Raw genomic sequence first — 21641 nt, 5'->3', positions numbered from 1 at the left:
CACCACTCTCCTCAACAGAATGTATCTCAAACAGTCTATAACTATTCCTCACTCCACCGAAAGTTGATTTATTACCTATTGTCCACTAAAATCTTTTGTCCTAAAGTCATTATTCATCAATGTCTTCCATTGAAAAAAATAATACTCCACTGTTATCTATAGACAAAACTGCCCACTTAAAGTACCTTTCTCCTTGAAATGCAAGAAAAGTTTTTGTTTGTTGCCTTTTCTTCTTTAGTTTCTTCTTTCTAGGTTCCTTTTATTTTATTCATTCCTTGATACTGACATTTCTCAGAGCTCTCCTCTCTACCTTCTTATTATCTAGCTATCTATACCTGCACTTCTCTAAATTAAGTAGAGAAGATTTCACAAACTCAGATACAAACAAAAGCCACGCTAGAGAGAACGGGAGTGGAATGGTGGAATATTGAAATATTGAGATAGTTCTATAAAAGTCAGCAAATAGCCAATGCCCTTCTGGATCTGTTATATAACTAGGCAACCTCTTGGATCATTAACTTCTGCTGGGGTTACCATCTCACAAAGTAAATGAGTTAACATCGGAAAAATTATCACAAGTCCTTTCTAATTGAAGGCCTTACTTATTGTAATATTTCAATACTAATCCTAGATGAGGACTATGATAAACTGTAGCTTTCATGCTAAAATAATTAAAGAAAATTAAAACAATGTGTTGGCCTAAAATAATACAAACAAACAAACAATCTAACATACCAAAAAACATCTGCAGGCTGGATTAAGTTAGCACTCTCCAGTTTGTAAGCAGTGGTAATCTCATTTATTCCAAGAGTTTTTACTACCATGTGATATCATTTTAAATTGGAAAAACAAAACAAAACATTTATTGAGTACTGTTGCTGCCCTAAGTTAGGATATGTTTCTACCTATGTTAGCTATAAAGAATACTAAAGAGACAAGACAGACCAGACTGCTACCCTAATCACCCCATATTTGGACTATGCAGATGAAAACAACTGTATGCAATAAATAACTTCAGTCATTGAAAAACTACTGAATGCTAGTTTGAGGGGAAAAAAAAAACCATAAGGGGAATTTAAATAAGGAGATTCCCCTCTGAAGAAATTATACTGAAGTCAAAATTTAAAGAAAGAGAAGATGATACCTATGCAGAGCATGTCAGGAAGAATATTCCAAACAAATGAGAGTTTAGTGTGATCAAGAGGTCGGTGGAGTATAATAAAAAAAAGAAGAGAATAGCAATGAAAACCAACATGATGAGCTTGGATTTTATTATGAGTGTACTGAGAAGCCATCAAGGAGATTAAGTTAGTGGAGAGAAATGATCTGTTTTATATTTCAACAGATGGTTTTGGTCTTCTGTTGAAAGTGTATTACAGAAAGAAGAATGGAAATGAGAAGATCATCAAGGGTCTTTTGCAAGTTTTAATTAATTATTTGAATCATTCATACAACCACTTACTCAGTGTACCAGGCATTCAAAGCCTCAAGTAAACAAGAGAAACAACATTTCCACATCCTAGAGTTTAGATTGTAGTGAGTGTGCAAAGGGAAATGACCTTAAACAAACAAACAGATGAAGATAATGTCAGAAAATAAGTTGACATAAAAATACAGAATAAGACATTAATGTGACAGTGATGGGATGAGGAAGGGACTTCTTTGTATTAAACACAGGAAAGACCTTTTTACACAAGGGGCATGTGAATTGTGACTTACATAATTCAAATGAGCCAGCACAGTGGAGATGATTTGAGAAGGAAATACCAAAAACAAATGCCCTCACAGGAAGACACTGTGTAGTGAGCACCCAATATTATAAGAGTGTGAAAGGTATGACAGTGTATCTCTAAATTATATGGATTGTTACAAGCCAATGTTACCTCAACAACAACAAAAAAGTTTTTTGTTAATAAACTGGACTAAGGTGGCATCAATAGAGAGAAAGAAAAGTGAGTCTCATGATAAATTTTGATGATGGAATTAATGGACATTGCTGATGGGCTGGCTGTGGGAATAAGAAAAAGATAATATCAAGGATAATCTTCAAGTTCTGATCTTTGTCAATGAGAGAATAACAGTATTATAATAATAAACAAAGAAGAATGTGGTAGGTGGGCCATTAAGTGTTCAAATCAAGAATTTGAGGGCCTCCCCGGTGGTGCAGCAGTTAAGCGCTGGTTTGCAGAGCTGCCTGCAGCCTCCACAGGCCAGTTCGATCCCTGGCCACTGGCAAGGGTCCCACATGGCAGCAGACCTTTTCTGCCACCCGCTGCTCCCCTCAGCAGTGTATTTTGTCAGTCTGCCTGTTCTGTTCCCCGCTCTGGCTCTGGTGAATTCTCTCACCCTCCTGCGCTTCTGACTGTACCCAGTGCTTGTATAAATAAATAAATAAATCTTAAAAAAAAAAAAAAAAGAGTTTGTGTTGTCAGTGAGATGTTTAAATGAAGAGATCAAGTAGGCAAATGCATATGGGAGTTTACAGAAAACAGTTTATAAGTCATAAGCATAAATATGATATTTGCTAATTTAGGATTCGATGGAATTATTCAGGGAAATTTTATGAGAAAAATAAAGAAGTACCAATGACTGAGCTTCTAGAAACACATACCCCTCAAAAAGAACATATAGAAGACGAGGGAAGAGTAGAGATATGACGAGAGGGTAGAAGAGGCAGAGAGGAAGACTAAAGTAAAAGGAAACTTCAGAGAAGACAAAACAGAGTAGTCATAAATGCCTACCACTAATCAAAATATCTCTTGAAAGCTGACATTGTTTATACTACTTTGCCTTCAACAAATTTAATTCACAAGTTTAAATATGAACTCATCAAGGGCCTTCCTTCTTGTTTACCTGTTGGGAAGATAGCATGCTAGTTCCGGTGTGGGTAAATAGCACATCAGAAACCTCCCTGTACCTTATATTTTATAACTCGTGGGCCAAAACCTTTAGTTGATTTGATTTTTTAACCTTTCCTTGATCCTGCTCCCTGCAATCCACCTTTATTGCTGCTGGTATTAGGTATGCCTTGCCCTCTTCCCTATAAAGGTAACTGCCTTGTCCTTAAGCAACAAGGTAGGTCCCATTATTCTCCAAACTCTCCTTTTAGACAACCACTGCAGCCCAGCACCAGAAAAATTCTTCAGTTATGGAATATGGTTTGGACAAGGGAGTAGAGGTGAGCAGAGCCATCCATGTCTTCTTGTGAATGAGAACATTGAGACTTTCCCACTCAGCAGAGAGAATTGACCATTCATTACTGAATAGTTAATATTGGAGAAGCCATGATGGCCATAGTCAAGCACATATATGTCAGAGATCAGGAGATCTAATTGAGAGGTGGCAAGTGTAGTCAAGTCCTGAGCTATGTGAGTCCCTTTCACTTACCTACACCTGAGCTGGATTGAAAAAGTGATTATTTTTCTTGAATGGAACGATACTATTCAGTATAAGTTTTTGACCACCCAAACATCACCAACATATTTGACATGCTTGAGTTTAAGTCTTGATTTTAGTAACGGACCATACCCAAGAGCAACACTTTCATTTTCTAATTTGTAACCTTCCTTTCTTGTTTCCATGCTTGAAGTCTGTCTCTCTTTTATCTATCTTCCACAAGGATATTAAAAGGATCTCTGTAAGATGTATACCTGATTTTATCTTTCTTTTGCTTAAAAATTTTAGTGGTTTTTCATTGCATTAAAGATAAACCCAAACTCAACTATGTGTCATTTGTAAGTTCTTCTCAATTTTGGTCAATTATTTCATCTGCACCCCCTTCATTTCCTTTTCTGAATAACTGGCATGGCTCTTTCAAAACATAGCTTCAAATTATTTCTCTAGAAAACCTCGAGTAAGGTGGGCCTCTTACACTGACAGAGCCCAGTCTTGTATCATATTACTTATGATGTGAACTACAAGGACAAACTCTGTATCTGACACCATTTTCCACCATTATATCTAATCTTGAAAAGTAGTAGATTCTTAATAAATGATTACCAATTCAAAAAAGCATGTTAAATATTAGATGAATAATCAAATACAAGAGCAAAAATCTAATATTATGGAATATTAAAGGCTTAATTATTACATTCTATGCATTAGTCTTGAGTCTTGTTAACAGGAAAGAAAATGAATTTTATCACTACAAACAAGTTTGAGAAAATATAACGGCATGCCTCAGTATTGTATTGGAGGACCATGCTAATGATTACATTTGTTAGGAAATACTATCATAAAAATATACAACTATCCTGAGTCATTGTTTTATCTGAATATTTCATAAGGAAAAAACCCACAAAGGTCCAGATTGCTTCCTTAGCAGACATTGTGAATGGAAAACTCAGGAAGCTGCTTCCTAGTTTGCTCTATATTTTAGTCATATCACTGTGGTAATTAAAATAGAAAGTCTACAAACAAAATAAGCAAAATAAAGTTCTGTTCTGTTAGCCTATACCTCAGTAACTTACTACATCCTTTTCTTTCATCTCTGTTTTAATTAGGAAAGGGTACAGTTTCAGTGCCTCCATGCTAGCTAGCTCTTTATAGTAAACCTTTTTATTAGTTCAACTCAGTTGTCCCTTCCTTCAAGCAGAAGCATTCAAGTATGTTTTAGAAAACTTCTGTTTGCAGGTCCTAACCTCTATCCTTTCCATGAAAATGTTTTCACTCTGTTTCCAGGCCTTGTAGTGATACTGCTTGGCTCATGGATACCTGGTGTGTGGAACATGAGAGAAAATTTCACAAAACCCTAGTTTATATGTTTTTCAGGGTATCTCAGAAAAGGATATTGTGTCAACAAAAGGAAAAAAGAGTTCAAGTTCTTCTAGCCTTTCACTTTTAATAATGAATTTCTTTGTATAGAAGATATCCATTAGGGTTTATTTTTGTTACGAACAAATACCAGATGATTTTAAAAATTCATTTATATTTTCTTAAAAAAAGCATAAAAAAAATTATCAGCAAACATTTGCTAGAATTTTGCATGATGAGATCCCACTATTTATAGGCAAAAAAAAAAATTAGAAAGACAACATTTGTATTTATAGCATAAATTTCAAGAAAATAAGTCAACAATGGCTATGAGTAAAATACTTAATTCTCCAACTATTTATTAAAGAATTGAAATTTTACAATCAATACCTTTTGGATCCTGGTAAGGTAAAATTTTCACATGACAAATTTGAAGCTTGTTTCTGGTTTTCAAATCTGAGTAAATATGTAAGATTTATATTCAACTCATGTCTTTTATGATTATTATTTTTTTAAAATGGGAGAGTTAGATTTTTAACTACCTTGCCATCAGACAGTCTGGTTCTCAAGGAAAATATTACCTTTTTGGCAGAATGAAGGCATTTACTGGATTTCACATAAGGTTGACATATTCTGGAGCAAGTGGAAAAACTAGTCCTTACTGACATTGTGCTTGGCAGAATGCAGAGGAAAATATCAACAAGTCTCAGTAAAAGACAGAGACTTTATAAATAAAAAGAATAACCTCAAGGAATGTTTAGAGTTAGGCAGGACTTTTCAGATTACCTATTTTAGTAATTCTTCAATGAAATCCATCCATCTATCCATCCACCCACCCTTTAATTCCTCCCTCTCTCCTTCCCTCGAGTGGCTGTTTATTAAAAAAGACAAACTTTCAGGAATTATAGATCTGAGGCATACAGCAGGGGAGGGAGAGGGGTCAAAACAGGGGAGGGAAAAGCACAAGGGACTATGGTGATGGTTCATGGGTGATTTGGTAGTGGGAGATATATGGGCACTACATCTGAGAGGAGAAATCAAATGTTGTACAAAAGTGAGCAACAATGCAAGAAAATTAAGAAGTTTAATCAATAAAAAAACTATCAGTCATTGAACTAGGAGTTGTTCAATAATAAAGAAAACACATTTCTTGCTTTTGTGGAGTTGATAGGCCAGCAGAGGAGACAGACACTAGCGAACAAACCCATAAAGAAATTTTAGAGCACATATTTATTCTTAAAAGGAAAAGTATGGCATCTAATGACTTTAAAAATATTTTATCAGGAGGACAGTGCCTAGTTTGGAGACTAAGATTCACAAACGCTTTTCTAACACTTTTGAGCCAAGCCACTTTTATTGATGGGAGTGTGTTAAATTGTTCAAGTGAATGGTTCAGAATAATGTTTAATAAACCTTCTTAAATAATGATTTTATAGGTCAAAGAAATGATGTTCCTAAAGCACATAACCAATTGCTTGAGATTTGCACTGTAGATGCAAATTTTAATTCAATGTTCATCATAATATTCCAAATTGACTCTCAAAATAGAACACATTTATACTCTGTCAGAATTCCTGATGATTTTTTACTTCTTTTCTCCATCAATCAAGTCACATTTATTAATGGACTTTTTATTCATTAATCCATTTTACTCTGTTCATTGTATCCTCTGCAATCATATACCTTTTGTAACTTACTAATTAAAAAAAAATATATTTTTGGTTTCCTCGAGTCCACAAAATTCTACTTATACATTCCTATCTTATATCTTTTATGACAATAGTGTTCAATAAAGTAGGGTCACTACTGCTGCCTATTTTTGAAAATAAATTTTATCAAAACACAGCCATACCTACACGTTACATACTGTCTAATCTGCTTTCACCCTACGATGATGTGTCTTAATTATAAAAGAGACTATGTGATCCACAAGCTCATAAGCACTTACTATGTGGCCCTTCACAGAAAAGATTAGGATGTAAATTCCTTACAGTCTGGGTTTTCTTTATACAAAAGAAACTTGCACTTAGATTACACAATAACTATTATTTAAGGGCTAATTATTGTTCAAAATTTACATATTCTTTGAAAACTTCCAAAGCTTGTCAGGAATTACATTTTCTTTATTATATTTTGTTGCATAGTGAAGTTTTCAACAGCTTTGAAATCAGAACGAGTGGGAGATAACTCCAATCAGTATTAGCTGTGGGATTTTGGGAAAGAACTAAATCTCAGGTTTTTTTGTTTTTTTCCTAATTTGTGCATACCATACTAACCTCTCGCTCAGAGGTGTGAACAGTGAGATCAAATGTATAATATACCTCTACCATATATTGGCTCAGAGCCTAACAAATTATAAATACTAATATAACACAATATCTCACTGATCAAATGCTTACTATTATGCAAATAAATAATAATAATAAATGAGTGTACTAATCTATGCTAGTACCAATTATTTGCATTATCCTAATTTGCATTATCCTAATTTCTTTTTTTAAAAAAACATTTATTTATGCATACAAGAGCTGGGGCACAGGCCAGAGATGTGGGGGGTGAGAGGATTCACCAGAGACAGAATGGGGAACAGAACAGGCAGAGTGACTGAAATATACTGCTGAGGGGAGCAGTGGAAAAGTCAGGAGAGGTCTGCTGCGCCATGTGGGTTGCTCCCTGGCCAGCCCAGGATCGAATTTGCGCTGCAGAGGCTGCGGATTCCTCCATAGTGCTGTGCTTAACCCCTTGCGTCACCAGGAAGGCCCTGCATTATACTAATTTCTATACTACTTATAAGTAGTTTACTCAGAAAAAGTGAATACATTTGAGTAAATGCTGGAGGTCATATGACTTTTTGTTACCAGAATTAATTTTTCCAGGTTCCACAATATTTAGAAAGGAGAAAATTTTGAATACTTATGAAAATATAGGAGCCATTGAGGCTTACAGTTTAGATGTCTCTTCAAGAAAGACCTAGTTATTCATCTGAGTGTCTTTGGATCTGATAATTGGGCCAAGGAATCAACTAAGTGTCTTTAGTCAGGGCAAGGCCATGCTCTTTTCAGGAAGCTTCCAATCAATATATGAGCATGGCAGGCACTAGATCCTGGCTATTTTTGCTTTCTTGAGACTCCTCTAACAGGTAGGCTTTTCCCCAGAGTTCCTCATGGGGTTTGCCAAGACAGTTATGCCTATACAATGAAAGTATCTGCAAGCCAGTCCTGCTTCCTTTCTCTTTATCTTCCATAGGATTCTATCCCTCCCTATATATCTCAATATCTACTTCCTAGGGAACTCAAAGTGACACAAAGGGGTGTGATAAAAGTTTCTGAAAGTGAGGAAAAATTAAACACATAAGTATTACTGATAGGAAAATACTGCAGGTAGAAGTGTAAATAAAACCACTATAATAAAAGCATACCACAGACATTTTAAATGTTTAGGAATAAGTAGAGGCAAATTATCAAGGGTGGTTTCAAACATTAAGCTTTTGACCTTTGGTTTAGATGACCACTTCAGCATGCAATAAAAGATTACTATTATAATTATCTGAATGTTTATAATTTAAGAAAATAGCACAATTCACATGCTGTAAATCCATTTTTGCGGATTTTGTGGTAAAGTCCTTAATCTAGCATAATTTTGCGTGTACCTAGACCACTGAATGTAAAGTTTTTAACCTAGCATAAATTTTTAGGCAGCATTTTTCATTAGGAAATTTCCAATAGAGAAATAAATAATCACTGTATCCATTTACTTATAGTAAAGCAGTCTTTTATGTTTTCCATTGTACTGTGTAAAAATAATACATTTTTACTTCAAATGAACTTCATTAGCATGCCCTAAACCTTTTAAGAGTCATAATTTACAGGCAGTATAAAGAAATTGCTGGTTTATGAACATTTGGAATAAAGCAATACTTTTACCATCTTCCTGGACCACATACTTTAAACAAATTTTCTATTCTGATATCTAAGCCTTTCATATTTCCCAACTTTATTATCCTTCTCTCTTACAGCTCAGTTATTTAGTTCCCATTCCAGAAATGATTTTTGTTTCTTGAAACAAAAGTGTCAAATAAAGTTGAAAAGTTCTGTTTATAGTCATTAAGTAATATAAACAATACGAATTTTGAGACAACTTTTAAACTCCTTCATTTTGATTGTTACTGATTTTGACAACTGAAGGAGATTGCACCAACTCCATTTTGAATGTAGATTTTTGATCTATTTATCTCATAACTGTTCAGCCTGAACATGACTGGTAATCGAGACTATAAACAGCTGACTTGATGGTGCTTACAAGCTGTTACTCTATTTACTGGATTAACTCAGTGATGTTAAGATAGGTGACTAGCACAACACATGTTGTACATTTAGTTACTGGAGTAAAACATATTACTTCTCTGAGGTTTGATAAATTTTCTGTTTCTGGAGCTCTTTAAATAAAGAAACCAACTTTGGGATATAAATAAAGGAGAACAACTCAGTGTACCTGCCAAATGTCAAACAGAGTGGTGAGGGGTAAGTTCAAACATCACAACTCTAAACAATGCCAGGTACACCTTGTCACTGTCACATGTACTCAGCTGTGAGGCTTGAATGGCATTGAGTGAGAAAGGTCTGTGGTTTGTACATCCAGCCTCACACTGAAATATAAGCAGCAGCTCTAAATAGCATCTTGACTGGTGAAGGGAGACATTATATACTGGATTCCTAAGAAAAAAGCAAACAGACCTCTACAGAATAGGTTGAAAGAAAAAAAAAAAATCCTTAAAGTATTTATGGACTTAAACCTTGCTTCATAACACAAAAATTTTAGGGCTCTTACAGGAAAAAATAAGTCATAACATGGTAAAACATAAATAGCAAACAAAAATAAGACTAGGGGAAGTAGTATAGGAAAACACATGTAACACAGATAAGCAATATAAAAATAACAAAGATGAAAATAATCAAAATGTGTATATCCAATACTTTATGTAGTCATTTCTAGTACAAATGCTTATTAGAAAATACATTGCAATCATTGTAAGTAGTAATATCTAAGCCTAAATTGAGAATACATGATATAAGCAAGATATCATCAGAAAATGGATTAATTTTATTTTAACGCAAAGGTCATTTCTCATTTTACTGCTTAAAATAATACTGTATCTTTAACCAAGGGGAGAGAGTTGCTGAGGGATGATCATTTTAGCTATAAGAGGATATCGCTTGTTTATCACTGGACTCAACAAAAGGACTGACACCCTAATATTATTTAGTACTCATAGTTAACATGCCATAAAATAGTGAATAGTATCTTATTACTCATGGACATCTGTATATTCATCTGTATATTTAAATTTGTGAAATAATTACATGAACTATTCCAACATAAACTGAAGTTTTTAAAGTAAAATTAAAAAAAAAACATTAGTATAATGACATGCACAGCATAGTTTTTAAGGTGTAATTTGTTAAGTTTTGACATGTTTATATCTGTCAATGCTTCAATAAAATCAAGATGATGAACTTAATCATCACCCTTAAAAATGCTCTCACCTGCCCAACTCTCATCAGTCCTCAGGCCACACTGCCTTGATGATTTATAGCTTTCAAATAAGACTTGAAATTAAGTAATGTTTAAAAACTGTTTTTATCTAGACTAGATCTCTTGAATTTATAGCTTAAAATTTTCTACAAAACAGCTTGGTAGATTTTTGATTGGAATTGCAGGGAATCTGCAGATGAATTTGGCGAGAACTGATATTGTCAAGAAATTGAGTACTCCAAACTATAAAAAGTGTACATTTGCCCATTTATTTAAATATTCTTTTCTTTCATATTACAAAATTGTGCAGTATTAAGAGTATATTCCCATTGCAGATAACATAAACACATGCAAGATTTTGCTCAGAGTTCACAAAACTATAGAAATTACACCAAAATATTAACTTTTGATTGAATGCAGTAGACTGTCATTCTTAAGATATTAATAAAATTTCATTTGGATAAGCATGTTACATTTATTTTTATATTATTAAGAAAATATTACTTCATAACTAAATACTCATTTATACTTGTTGAAGCCACAATCTATGCAGGATGAAAGCAAGACCATTACCAAATATCTTTAGGAAATATATGTCTAAGTTACAACTCAACGTAGATTTTAGTTAAGTGGAGGAAATAAGAGAAAATATTCAATGCAAGTACTGTTGCATAGTATAGATTATTGGAGAAAAAACATTAAAGGCCTCTAGAATAAGAAAGCAAGTGAAGGAAATGAGGGTCAATGAAAAGAAAAATATGAAGAAGAGTAATGCTTAAATCCATTATTAGTAACAATGGTTCTGCGTGGCTGGAAAAGGTTGAGACTGACATGTATAGAGCTATGAATACAGATAAAATTGTGACTTGAATTTATTTTTTATTCATTCAATAAATCTTTGTTTAGCATTACTATATTCCAGGCACTGTTTAACAGAGAGGACAGTAAACTATGATCAATGACCTGTTTTTTAACAGTCCAAGATCTAAGAAAGGCTTTTACATTTTTAAAGGTTAAACTAACCAATCATCCAGCAAAACAAAACAAAAATGTAATATAGATGATATGTGCTGCAAACCGTAAACTATTTGCCATTTGGTCACTACAGAAAATGTCTGTTAACCCTGTTTAAGATATTGAAATACAACAGTAGAAAAGAAAGAAACGAAAGGAGTGAGTACTTGCCCTCATGGAAGGGATATTCTTATGGGAAGGATAGAGATGAACAATGAATATGTGAAATACAGTTAGTAAGAGTGTACATAGAAAATTAAAATAGAGAAGGGGAGTTGGATGACCAGAAATGAAGTGCAGTCTAACTCATGGTCTATTGGTCAAAATGGGCATGACAGTCTTAGAATGAGGAATAATCTGATTATTTGGATTTTTTGAGGTGAACAAACTCCAAACAGATAGTGGTAAGTTGAGACAGTCACTTTCATTGTGATTATTATGCTGAGGATAGAGAAAGTATTGGTGTTTTATTCAAAGCCCCAGATAATTGGGACTCTTAATTCTCCTGCCAATAGCAAGGTAGGAAAATCCCCTCTTCTGGGATTTTCCAGGAGCTTTATCTGAAGATATTGTGGAGATAAATTGGAGGGAGAAAGCACCATTTTGGAATGACTAAAGTCTTAAGAGTTGACTTTCCTGATACTGGTAATGTATCAGAAGAGACCACTGATAAGTACAACATTCTAGAAGTTGAGTGAATGTAATAAGAGACAAAATTGTCCCCATTGTTAGCACCAGAAGGAACACCACACTGAGTCAAATCACCTGTATTAAAATGTTTGTTGAGCTTCTATGTACCTGGCACAGTTTTCAGAGCTAAATATACAGTGTTGTGCAAGAAAATATAAACAAGATCCATCTCTTGTGAAATTTATGATCAAATGCTACAGGAAATTTCAGTCTTTTACAAGAGCTATGTGCAAGATGGAAATTACTGCCTTATGTAGGAAGGGCAAAGAGAGTCCTCTAAGAAGCTGCCTTTTTAGATTGTTGAGAGCTAAAATGGAGGGAGGTTTTGTTTTCTTTTTTTTTTTTTTTTAATCAGTTAGTGAGAAAAGGCAAAGTGAATTAAAATAGGGACTGAGGCAGTATGGAACTTTTAGAACAATGAATTTGGGTCCAGGCAGTTTCTCTTTAGGCACTTCTGAGGGCCTTACAGAGCCTGTGGTGAGACAGAGTCCCCCCTAGGACAGCCCTCAAGCAGAAAGTTACCTTAGGCTCATTTTTCCTTTCTTTCCCTAGCTACTATTGATGGGACCTTAAAAGAGTCTAGGAGAGGGTGACTTCCTCCAAATATCATGCTCCTAAGATTCAGAACATTTTAGTTGTTATCCTTTTCTCAGCAACAGAGCGAAGTAAATGCCCAAGGCATTTATGTGCTTCCTATAGATAGCAGGGGGACAATAATGTTATTAGTAAGCATACTAGCAGCAGAAAGCTGACATTTATGGGGGGCTTAGAGGTGCTAACCCTCCTTATGAGGTAATTAATTCAGTCTTCAAAATAATCCTGAATGGGAGGAATGCTAACCCATTTCCTAGACGGAGAAACTGAAGCAAAGAGAATTGAGTAACCCGCCTAGTTCCTACAGTAGGTGATAAAATGTGGCAGTATGACTGCAGAATTTTCATGTTCTTATAAGTACCATATGACATCCTCTCTGTTCTCAAGTCCCAAATAAATTTCAGGTGTATATATCCTTTTTGTTTATGTGGTTTGGAGTTCACTGAAAATATTACAAGTGTTTTCCAAAACCCATGTTTTTGCTACACTCATTACTAAGAATTGTTCTAGTTTGATCCCGAGAAGAACTAGTTTTTTCTGTTGTTGTTTGTTTGTTTTTGCAAGAACCCCCTTTCCTTCGTTTAGCATTTGTCCCTAATGAAGCTTATTTTCAGTCAGGAAGGATAATGGGGTAATACATGGCATCATATTCATTCAGCATTTGAGTTTTCAGTTTTGGCTCACATATATGCTTCTCATAGTTCTTTAATACTCCAACTCAATCTGTTTCCCCCACAGACTTATAATTTTTTATTTTGAAAATTAGCAGGTTTTAAGGATGGGGGGCCAAATGCCATAAGTTCACTTTATCAGATAATCATATATTTGCAGGGTAGGCAGTTCGGTTTTATACAATTAAAATTTATCCATCAGAGAATTAACAAACAATACATTATTGGGTGAATATAATTGGATGAATTTTTCCTACTGATAAGTTTTTCTTGCACTATGACCAACTTCTTAGCTTACTGGAAAATGAAATAGATTTCATTGCATCAAAACAGCAGCTGCAAATACTCTACCCCCACCCCATCCTTAGCTAGTGAAATAAAGACTTAATTCATTCACTCATAGGTTTATTTTACTTTATTTGGAGTTTTTAAGCCAACTAAAAATCCTAAGAGATCACAAAGCCTCCTAAATTTTACTTATACATAAAAACAGCATATGAGAAAACCCAGAGAATGAAAACTATTTGTCATTTTACTTCATTTATATGATTAGTCAACAAAGGTGATTTATATCCTAAAATAAGTTAGCTACCTAACCCCACCCAACAAATTTTATTTATTTCTGTTCTTTCTAGTCCTTGGAAAAAATGACCAAAATACAACAGAGCAAGACATGGAGAACACTCCTTACCTTTAAAGAAGACAAAATTGCCGTCACTGTTCTCATAAACTGCATCAATACTAGGCGGTAAGCCCCGCCAGAAGTAAGTAATTTGCATGGGGTATCCATCCATCACCCTGTTGTTTCTCACTCGCCAAAACCACTGGTCCTGCAAACCAAGCAAAAGTATCTCTCATCAAATGTGCAGTCTCCATTGCATTTCACCTGTACTATGATTTAACACTTTCAAAGCTAAACTAGTGTCCTTATCATTATTTAACATCGAGAGTAAAAGAAACAGCGAACATCTTGCCCACATGATGGCGTAAGTTTGTAGTATACTACCCAATTTCTAATCCACACAATGTGGTTAAAAGATATTATAAAAATACTTAATCTGAGCATTTTGCATTCTCTCCAGGACTTTCTCGGTAGAAATTCAGAGGTAACATAGATAAGTCCCAGCCAGATTTGTGGATTAAATAACTTTTCCATATATGAGAGTGACATATGGCTGCATATGCATCCCAGTATTTTTAGACATATGCAAAATCTCCACATCTAAAATGTTGTTAAAATAGGGATGCCATAATTCAATATGTCCATGTTATTCCTATTGTCCCAAATAGTTATTTCATTTATTTTAAATTTCAGTTTTTACAAAGAAATTTCACTTGGAAGTTACATTCTGTTCCATTTAGCTAAGTATGTATCATAACAATTATTCAGTTTCAATTCTTCTCTGCTCTCCTGCTCCAATTTAGATATTAATAAGTGATTTATTATAAGGCTTTCCCAAGCTTTTGGCTAAAAATAGATTAGTATGCCTAAATTTTCTAGGATTTGTCAGTTTTCTTTCTCTCTCTCTCAGCACTGCCTCCCACCTTCAAAGTCCACTGAGGATTCTTCAGGAAATATCATAAAATAAACTATTTCCTACCTACATTCCCCAGTCTAAACATATTAAAATTTTCTTAGAAACTTTGAGCCACTGTACTTTGTTCTAGTTATTATGGGCTGTTTTCCCTACTAAACGTTGTTATTGATATATAAAGGAGGATATATATTAATTAATACCTCTAAATTATATATTAATAATAAAGACCTGGAATACAGTAGCATTAAAAAAATGTTGGTTGTTACCATTGTTAACACTATATTGAAACTAGTTTTTTTCTGTTCTTTTTTAATTCTTTTTAATTAAATTTTTTAATTTCTGTTCTTTTTTAATTCTTCACGTTTCAGCAACAATTTGGCTCCAGACATGAGTTCCTTTCCCACCGATATCTTACTATGTTATTAACAATTTGTTAACAATTTTCATATTACTAGGTAGACTGAATTAAAAATGTTTTGCTCCACATCTAGCAGATACATTAAAAGGATTTTAAAATACAAAGTTATTAATGAAAACATTGATTCAGGAAAATATATATATGGGCATGACGTTAAGGTTTTATTGCTAATAGTATGTAAGCAAGTGATATTGAAAGAAAAATAGTGTTTTTTTTCTGTCTAGCTACAACAGGGGCTTTTCACTTGGTATTAAAGTCATTCCAAAGTCCACATAAAATATTTTTAATTATTAAAATGTATATCCTAAAATAATAAATAGAAACAGCTAAGTATCTACTCAATTTTGCTAAATAACTGACCATGATTGTTTATGGAACAATGAAACCGAAAGCTCTCTAAGGTAAAATCAGGTAAAACAGTCTCAACTATTTTCCAATTTTTCTCAGGAAAGCATTTATTTGGCTACACCTTCCCACATAATGAGACAAGCTAGTGACACTTTGGGACAGTGTGAAGGTAGAAACACAATGTAACTTGCCACCAATAAGGGAAGAAATGAATGCTCTGTCTCAAGATAAAAGTAGTTAATTTAAAAAATTCAGAATGTAATGTGGAATCATGGGTTATTCAGAACTGGTTTTCACTGACTTGTTAGAGAGACGTAAATTAGATAATCAGAATGTGCCTCTATTCAAAGTATCCACAACTTCTCAGCAGAAATCAACACAGAAAATTTAGCAAGTATTCAGTCACAGAGGATGTTAAGTGCGTACTTCAGTCACTGCACATTGCCATTTCAAAATGGGGCTTGTGAAGAATTTGGAAAAGGAGGATATTTAAAATGATATTTAGGTCTCTGTGCAAATTTTCCTTCTAAGAGAAACCTTTTTTTGACCACTTGATCTAAAATTGAAGCCCACACTCTACCCACACACATCTGCTTTCATTTCCCTTTCCCCTGCTTTCTTTGTTGCATTTATCACTGTTTTACACGATATATGTTTTATTCATTTGTTGCTCATTCTCTCTCCACTGTGGGTTTTATGATGGCAAAGTCCTCTGTTCACTTGTTCCATATTCCCCCCTGCCTCCCAAAAAAGCCTCACACATAGTTGAAGCTCAGAAAGTTTTTCCTTGAAAGAAAAGTTAAGCGGAAAGGCAAATTAAAAGTATGATTTTTTTTCCCCCTACAAGACAAAATCTATATGGGAGCCACAAAAAATACAGAAGTTCTACTTTGATAGGCAGAAACTTGGTATATATTCCATTTTCCTAAAAGGATGAGATAATTTTTTTTAAAGATTTATTTATTTAATGCATACAAGAACTGGGGTACAAGCCAGAGGTGGAAGGGGGTGAGAGGATTCACCAGAGACAGAGTGGGGAACAGAACAGGCAGATTGATGGAAGTATACTGCTGAGGGGAACAGCGGGTGAGTCAGGAGAAGTCTGCTGCACCATGTGGGTTATTTCCCTGGCTGGGGATAGAACTCATGTTGCAGTGACTGAAGACAGCTTCATAGGTTGTGTCCTAACCCCTTGCGCCACCAGCGAGGCCCCAAGGATGGGATAAATTTGAGCCATAGAGAAAAAAATTGTTTTCAACCTTCCAAACAATGTAGAAATTTTTGATTTTACATGTAAAGAGAAAGAGGACTTCTCCAGAGTCCTGAATCTGTTTGAACCTTACTTCTGGACTCTCTGGTTATATCCCTTATGGAAGGAGATGCAAAAAGATAATTAATCACAGCTAGCACATTTGCAAAATCAACTTTTGAGAACAAATGCTTATAAGTTACTAAATAGAAATTCTAATATTGCCCAACATGAAGAACAAACATATAGAGGTCAAACCTTTAAACTAGAATCTAACCTAATCTTTAGACTTACCTTCTTCTAGCTTATAGAAAGAAAATAGTAAGTAAATGACATTTAAAAGAAGCATAAGCTACATCACAGAATGTGAGATAGTCTGTAAGACTGTTAAATCTAATGTTAGATATACACGTTTATTCTTCCAACTTTTTTGTATTTTTGAAAATTTTCATAATTAAAGGTATAGAATATTTATACTCATTAAAAAAAAAACCTAAAAAATACACAGGTAATCCCCTTATGATAAAATGTTATTATATTATCTTTGTAAATATTTGCTATGGTTACTCTGGTTATATTGTGGTTTAGCAATTTTAATAATAATAAACATCCATTGTAGTTATTTAAATTTGCTACTATTGATAATGCTGCAACCAATATCTTTGTGTACTAAAAAGTAACAAAAATTATTCCATCTTATTTAATTAAGAGTAGTATATGTTCTAATCAACAGTAGTACATGTGGACTAGAAATATAAAATACTGTATAATACTATACAAATATGGAATGAATTCATTAATTGATTGATTTCACACTACACTTATGTTCAGATTGTCTGTATAGAGAATAGTAAGAGGTATTATAGTATTAAAGAGAGAGAGCAAGGCCATTTGCATTTAGTTATATGCATTTCCTTTTCATCATTGGAAATTAAAAGCAAAATTATAACAGAGAAAAACAAAAACTATTAATGGATGTTTAATAGCAAAAGATGTATCTGGCAAAGATAATGGCATTCTGGGAAGCATTCATTATGTCATTACAAGAGTTGACACAAACTAGCTTTTGGTACCTAAGCATTAGAAGAAAACCAGCTTAAAGCAACCATGGACCATACATTCTCACAAAGGCAGTCATGAATGTCTGTAGTAATTTTGCATGCACAATTTTCAGAACTCATCAATCAAAGATTAGCCTCATGTAATTCTGGGACACATAATGGAGGTACGTCTCAATAGGTCCCAGTTCTTTGGATACTGTCTGCATTTTTTGAAAAAGCTTAAAACACAGACTCACTGTAATAGGGAAGGAAGTAACAAGTGATTCTTCTAAATCACTTCACACTTCACAATTTTGGAATTTCCCTTAATGTTTTTAACTATTTTCTAGGAAGAATGTCATAAATAGCAGTTGATTTAGAAATATAATTTTTTAATAAATACATTTTATTGATTTTTTTCTAAATAAAACATTTTTATTTCAAAGGAAAAAAGAGTTGGTATTTTCAGGATATTTTGCTTACTGCTTGTGTGAAATTTATATGATGATTTTTATGGTCTCCGAATGTTAAAAAAATAAACCTTTGATTTTAGATGAACTTATATTGAAAACTGGTCACTAAAGAGTTAAGATACATGGTCATATATGGACCAATTTCTTATTAATTAATATTTATTAAAGTCCTGGTTTACAGAATATTAATTTTTAAACCTTAAAAAACCACAATTATTAATGCATAATATAATTACATATTTAATTTTTATTTCACTTAAATATGTGAACAATGAAGGTGAAAGTATGGGTACATCAACAATGAGGTTAAGCCCTAGTTTAGAAAGATCTGAGAAGCAAGCTAAAGATGGATGTATCTTGACATTTTAGGTCCTTATTTCTCTTTTCCTGTCTATGCATCTATTCTTGTTCAGAAACTGTTTTGCAACAGTGGTGATGAAGAAAAGAACAATTTATTTAAAAATGCTTCAGCAACAGTGGTGATGAAGAAAAGAACAATTTATTTAAAAATGCTTCAAAATGCTGCATTTCAGGGAAAGGAGTCTCAAAGTACAGATATGATTGCACCACAAATACCATGATATTCTGCTTTTCTCCCCCTCCTCCTTGGGATCTAAGGATCTTGAATATTGACAGGATGATCTAAATTTTAATTCACATTTCATACAATTAAGTATTGAAAAAAATATAAAAGGTTTCATTCCTCCCACAGCACTAGCAGTTCCGGATTCCAAAAATATCAAACTCTTTGAGTATACATTCAATCTAGATGGCAGCACAGGCAAACAACTAATTTCAAAAGGCTGTATGAAATGCTATAATTTCTGCCTCTATAAAATGGGAACTATCATTTAGTGAATATAATGAGTTGGAAAACAGCTGTGTCATTAGCACACCTATCAAGAATTGCCAGCCCTTTATCTTTGACCCCCAAAAGATGTCAAAGATGTCATTTACAATAAAAACTATGTTCTTCCTGAAAAAGGATAGGGCTATTTTTTATTGAAGGTATGTAGAGCAGTGTATCTAATTGAGTTTTTTAACCACCCAATCTAAAATTGCCTCCTCAATCTTTTTCTATAAACTCACCATGTTTTATTGTCTTCATGATATCTATTATTCTTGATCGTCTTGTTTATTTGCTCATCTGTATCTCATCAGGCCATGTACATATCTATCTCATTCATACCTGTACTTCTCAGTCCTCCAGTAATGCCCAACACTATGCATTGAGTAAGTGTTCAAAGGTAGAAAAAAACAGGCAGTGAAAGAGAGACATATGAGTTAATCTTTTTCTTAACACCTGGATGAAGGTTGACTGGGTGGTCAATATTTAGTTAAGTGTCCCCACAGAAAGCCCCCCCCCCCCCCCCCCCCCCCGCCCCAGCACCTCTTTACTGCTCCTATAACACTCTACATCTGTCAAGGTACTTAAGCAACTTCATGGAAATTATTCATTCAACTGCCTGTTTCTGCATATATTCTCTTTCCCATGAGCATCATTATCATCCTCTGCTTTCTCTCTTTTTTTTAAGTCTCAATTCAAGCTTCATCTCTAGGGAAACTATGCCTCTATTCTCCAAGGATTCTTGCCCTTTAGCTGACCCTTCTGTTTATTCGCATTGCATCCTGTAGCATAAAACCAGCCAATGTGACTTAGTATGGTCAGGTGGTGGAGAGTGGGGAAAAGAGATGTTTTATGACAGGGCATAGGAGCAATCAAAGGGCTGAGCTAGAGCTACATAGTATACGTTTTGGCTTCCTTTTCCATCAGTCTTATTCATTTTTCCAGATCTCACCATAACACACAAGAGGAACCTCTTGGGATTAGAAGAGATGGAAAGTAGACCAGATAATCAGCTTTCAGAACTACATGTTGAACAGAAATAAAGAATCATAATAGATTCCATTTTTTAAAAATCTGAGTAAATACAGAGGCCAAAGAAGAAGGGAGGAAGGCTGGGTAATGCCCTGGAGGCAATGAGCCAGAGGGAATTTTTTTCTTTTCTTTTTTTTTTATTTGCTTTCAAAGGAATACAAAGCTACTTGTCAACAAATTAAAGGCCTGTGTTGAATTAGAGGTTTGCTCCTAAGAGATAAGGGTAGATTGGATGGAGAATTCCCAAGAAATTACAAAGCAAAAAACCCTGAAAGATTCCTAAGTGACTTCCTTTCAGAGTTCAGGAACAGTTGTTGCCATAACAGGAGAGCCTAATCCTCATTAGCATTACCTAATTACTTTATGCTAATATGCTCTTGAAAACATTCCTTTGTTGCCACTGCTTTGCTGTGCTTTATTTACTTAAATAGGGAGTTCAAAAGGTAACTGCCCCTCCTTAAACTCAAAGTAAGTCCTCAACAAACAACTTGATGGGCAACAAACTAGAGTTGAAAATCTAAGGCAGTCCTGAGGGAAGTCAGATTTTCACAATCATTAGCAAATGGAAAGCACTTCTGTTACTGGTTCATTTCTATCAAGTGAAATAAATACAGATTTCATTATCAGATGAAATAAATGAGTTAGCAGTTTTTGCTTACTGTTGAAGAAAAAAAGTAGCTTGTCCAAAATAAACATAAGTAAATAAGTTTCCTAATCATTCAGCCAAATAGAGTCTGGAACAACTGTTGTGACCCAAAAAATTCTGAAAATTACTCTGAGCCACAAGGAATCTAATGAAAGAAGATTAAATAAAATGTATATGTTGATTTGATGCTTTGTGAAAGTATAAAGACTTATTAATATAGTAATATTTTTGCATTGAAGAAATTATTTCTTTTACTTTGCTGGAAAATTCATATAGTAGGAATTCCAGAGCCTCTGAATGTGAGGAAGGATGGTGTTGATTGCACTTATTTTTTGAGGGGAAAGGGTGAAAGCAGTCCCCTTCTATTACAAATTATGCAGTCCACTTTCCCACATTTGGGAAATCCTAGAGTTCACGACATCTGGAGTGCAATGGACATGTTTTGCCTTGGGAAAACTACCTTTGTGATCATGGTGTCTCCCCCTCCAGGTAAGTATCGATTGGACTTTCTTAGGAGAAACTCTAGGGATATTACAGAAAAGGAAGTTCATACACATCATATCAAAGTAAAATACTAAAGAATCGATGTTCCATCAGGCTGAGGGTGATGGTGGACAAAAGAAGTATCTGTTGGGGAGGAGGGTAATAGAAATATGAAAATGAGAATATTGATATTTGTTGGGGGTGGGTGATCTAGGAAGAGTGAGTGATAATGAAAAGGAAAAAGGCTGTTCTAGAAGCAACTACACAAATGTCATATGAAATGGAAAAAATAGCACTTTGATAGGGGCATCCAA

At 34.2% G+C, this 21641-nt stretch overlaps 1 protein-coding gene and 1 non-coding gene across 3 annotated transcripts in view; both read right to left on the bottom strand.

The window, feature by feature from the left end:
* The window catches only part of MMP16 (matrix metallopeptidase 16), a 245100-nt gene that overhangs the window by 20315 nt on the left and 203144 nt on the right, over positions 1-21641 (bottom strand). For both annotated transcript variants that reach the window (XM_054692118.1, XM_054692119.1), the window contains one exon: positions 13945-14083. In XM_054692118.1, coding sequence (XP_054548093.1) covers positions 13945-14083 — 139 coding nt within the window. The remainder of the gene's footprint in view (positions 1-13944; positions 14084-21641) is intronic.
* LOC119252064 (U1 spliceosomal RNA) lies at positions 21179-21341 on the bottom strand. Its single transcript, XR_005126715.1, has one exon. It is a non-coding gene; the product is annotated as a U1 spliceosomal RNA (small nuclear RNA).

Source organism: Talpa occidentalis, unplaced genomic scaffold (assembly GCF_014898055.3).
Source record: "Talpa occidentalis isolate TD23 unplaced genomic scaffold, MPIMG_talOcc4v2.1, whole genome shotgun sequence".
Taxonomy (NCBI): Eukaryota; Metazoa; Chordata; class Mammalia; order Eulipotyphla; family Talpidae; genus Talpa; species Talpa occidentalis.
This window is presented reverse-complemented; position numbering and strand designations above follow the sequence as displayed.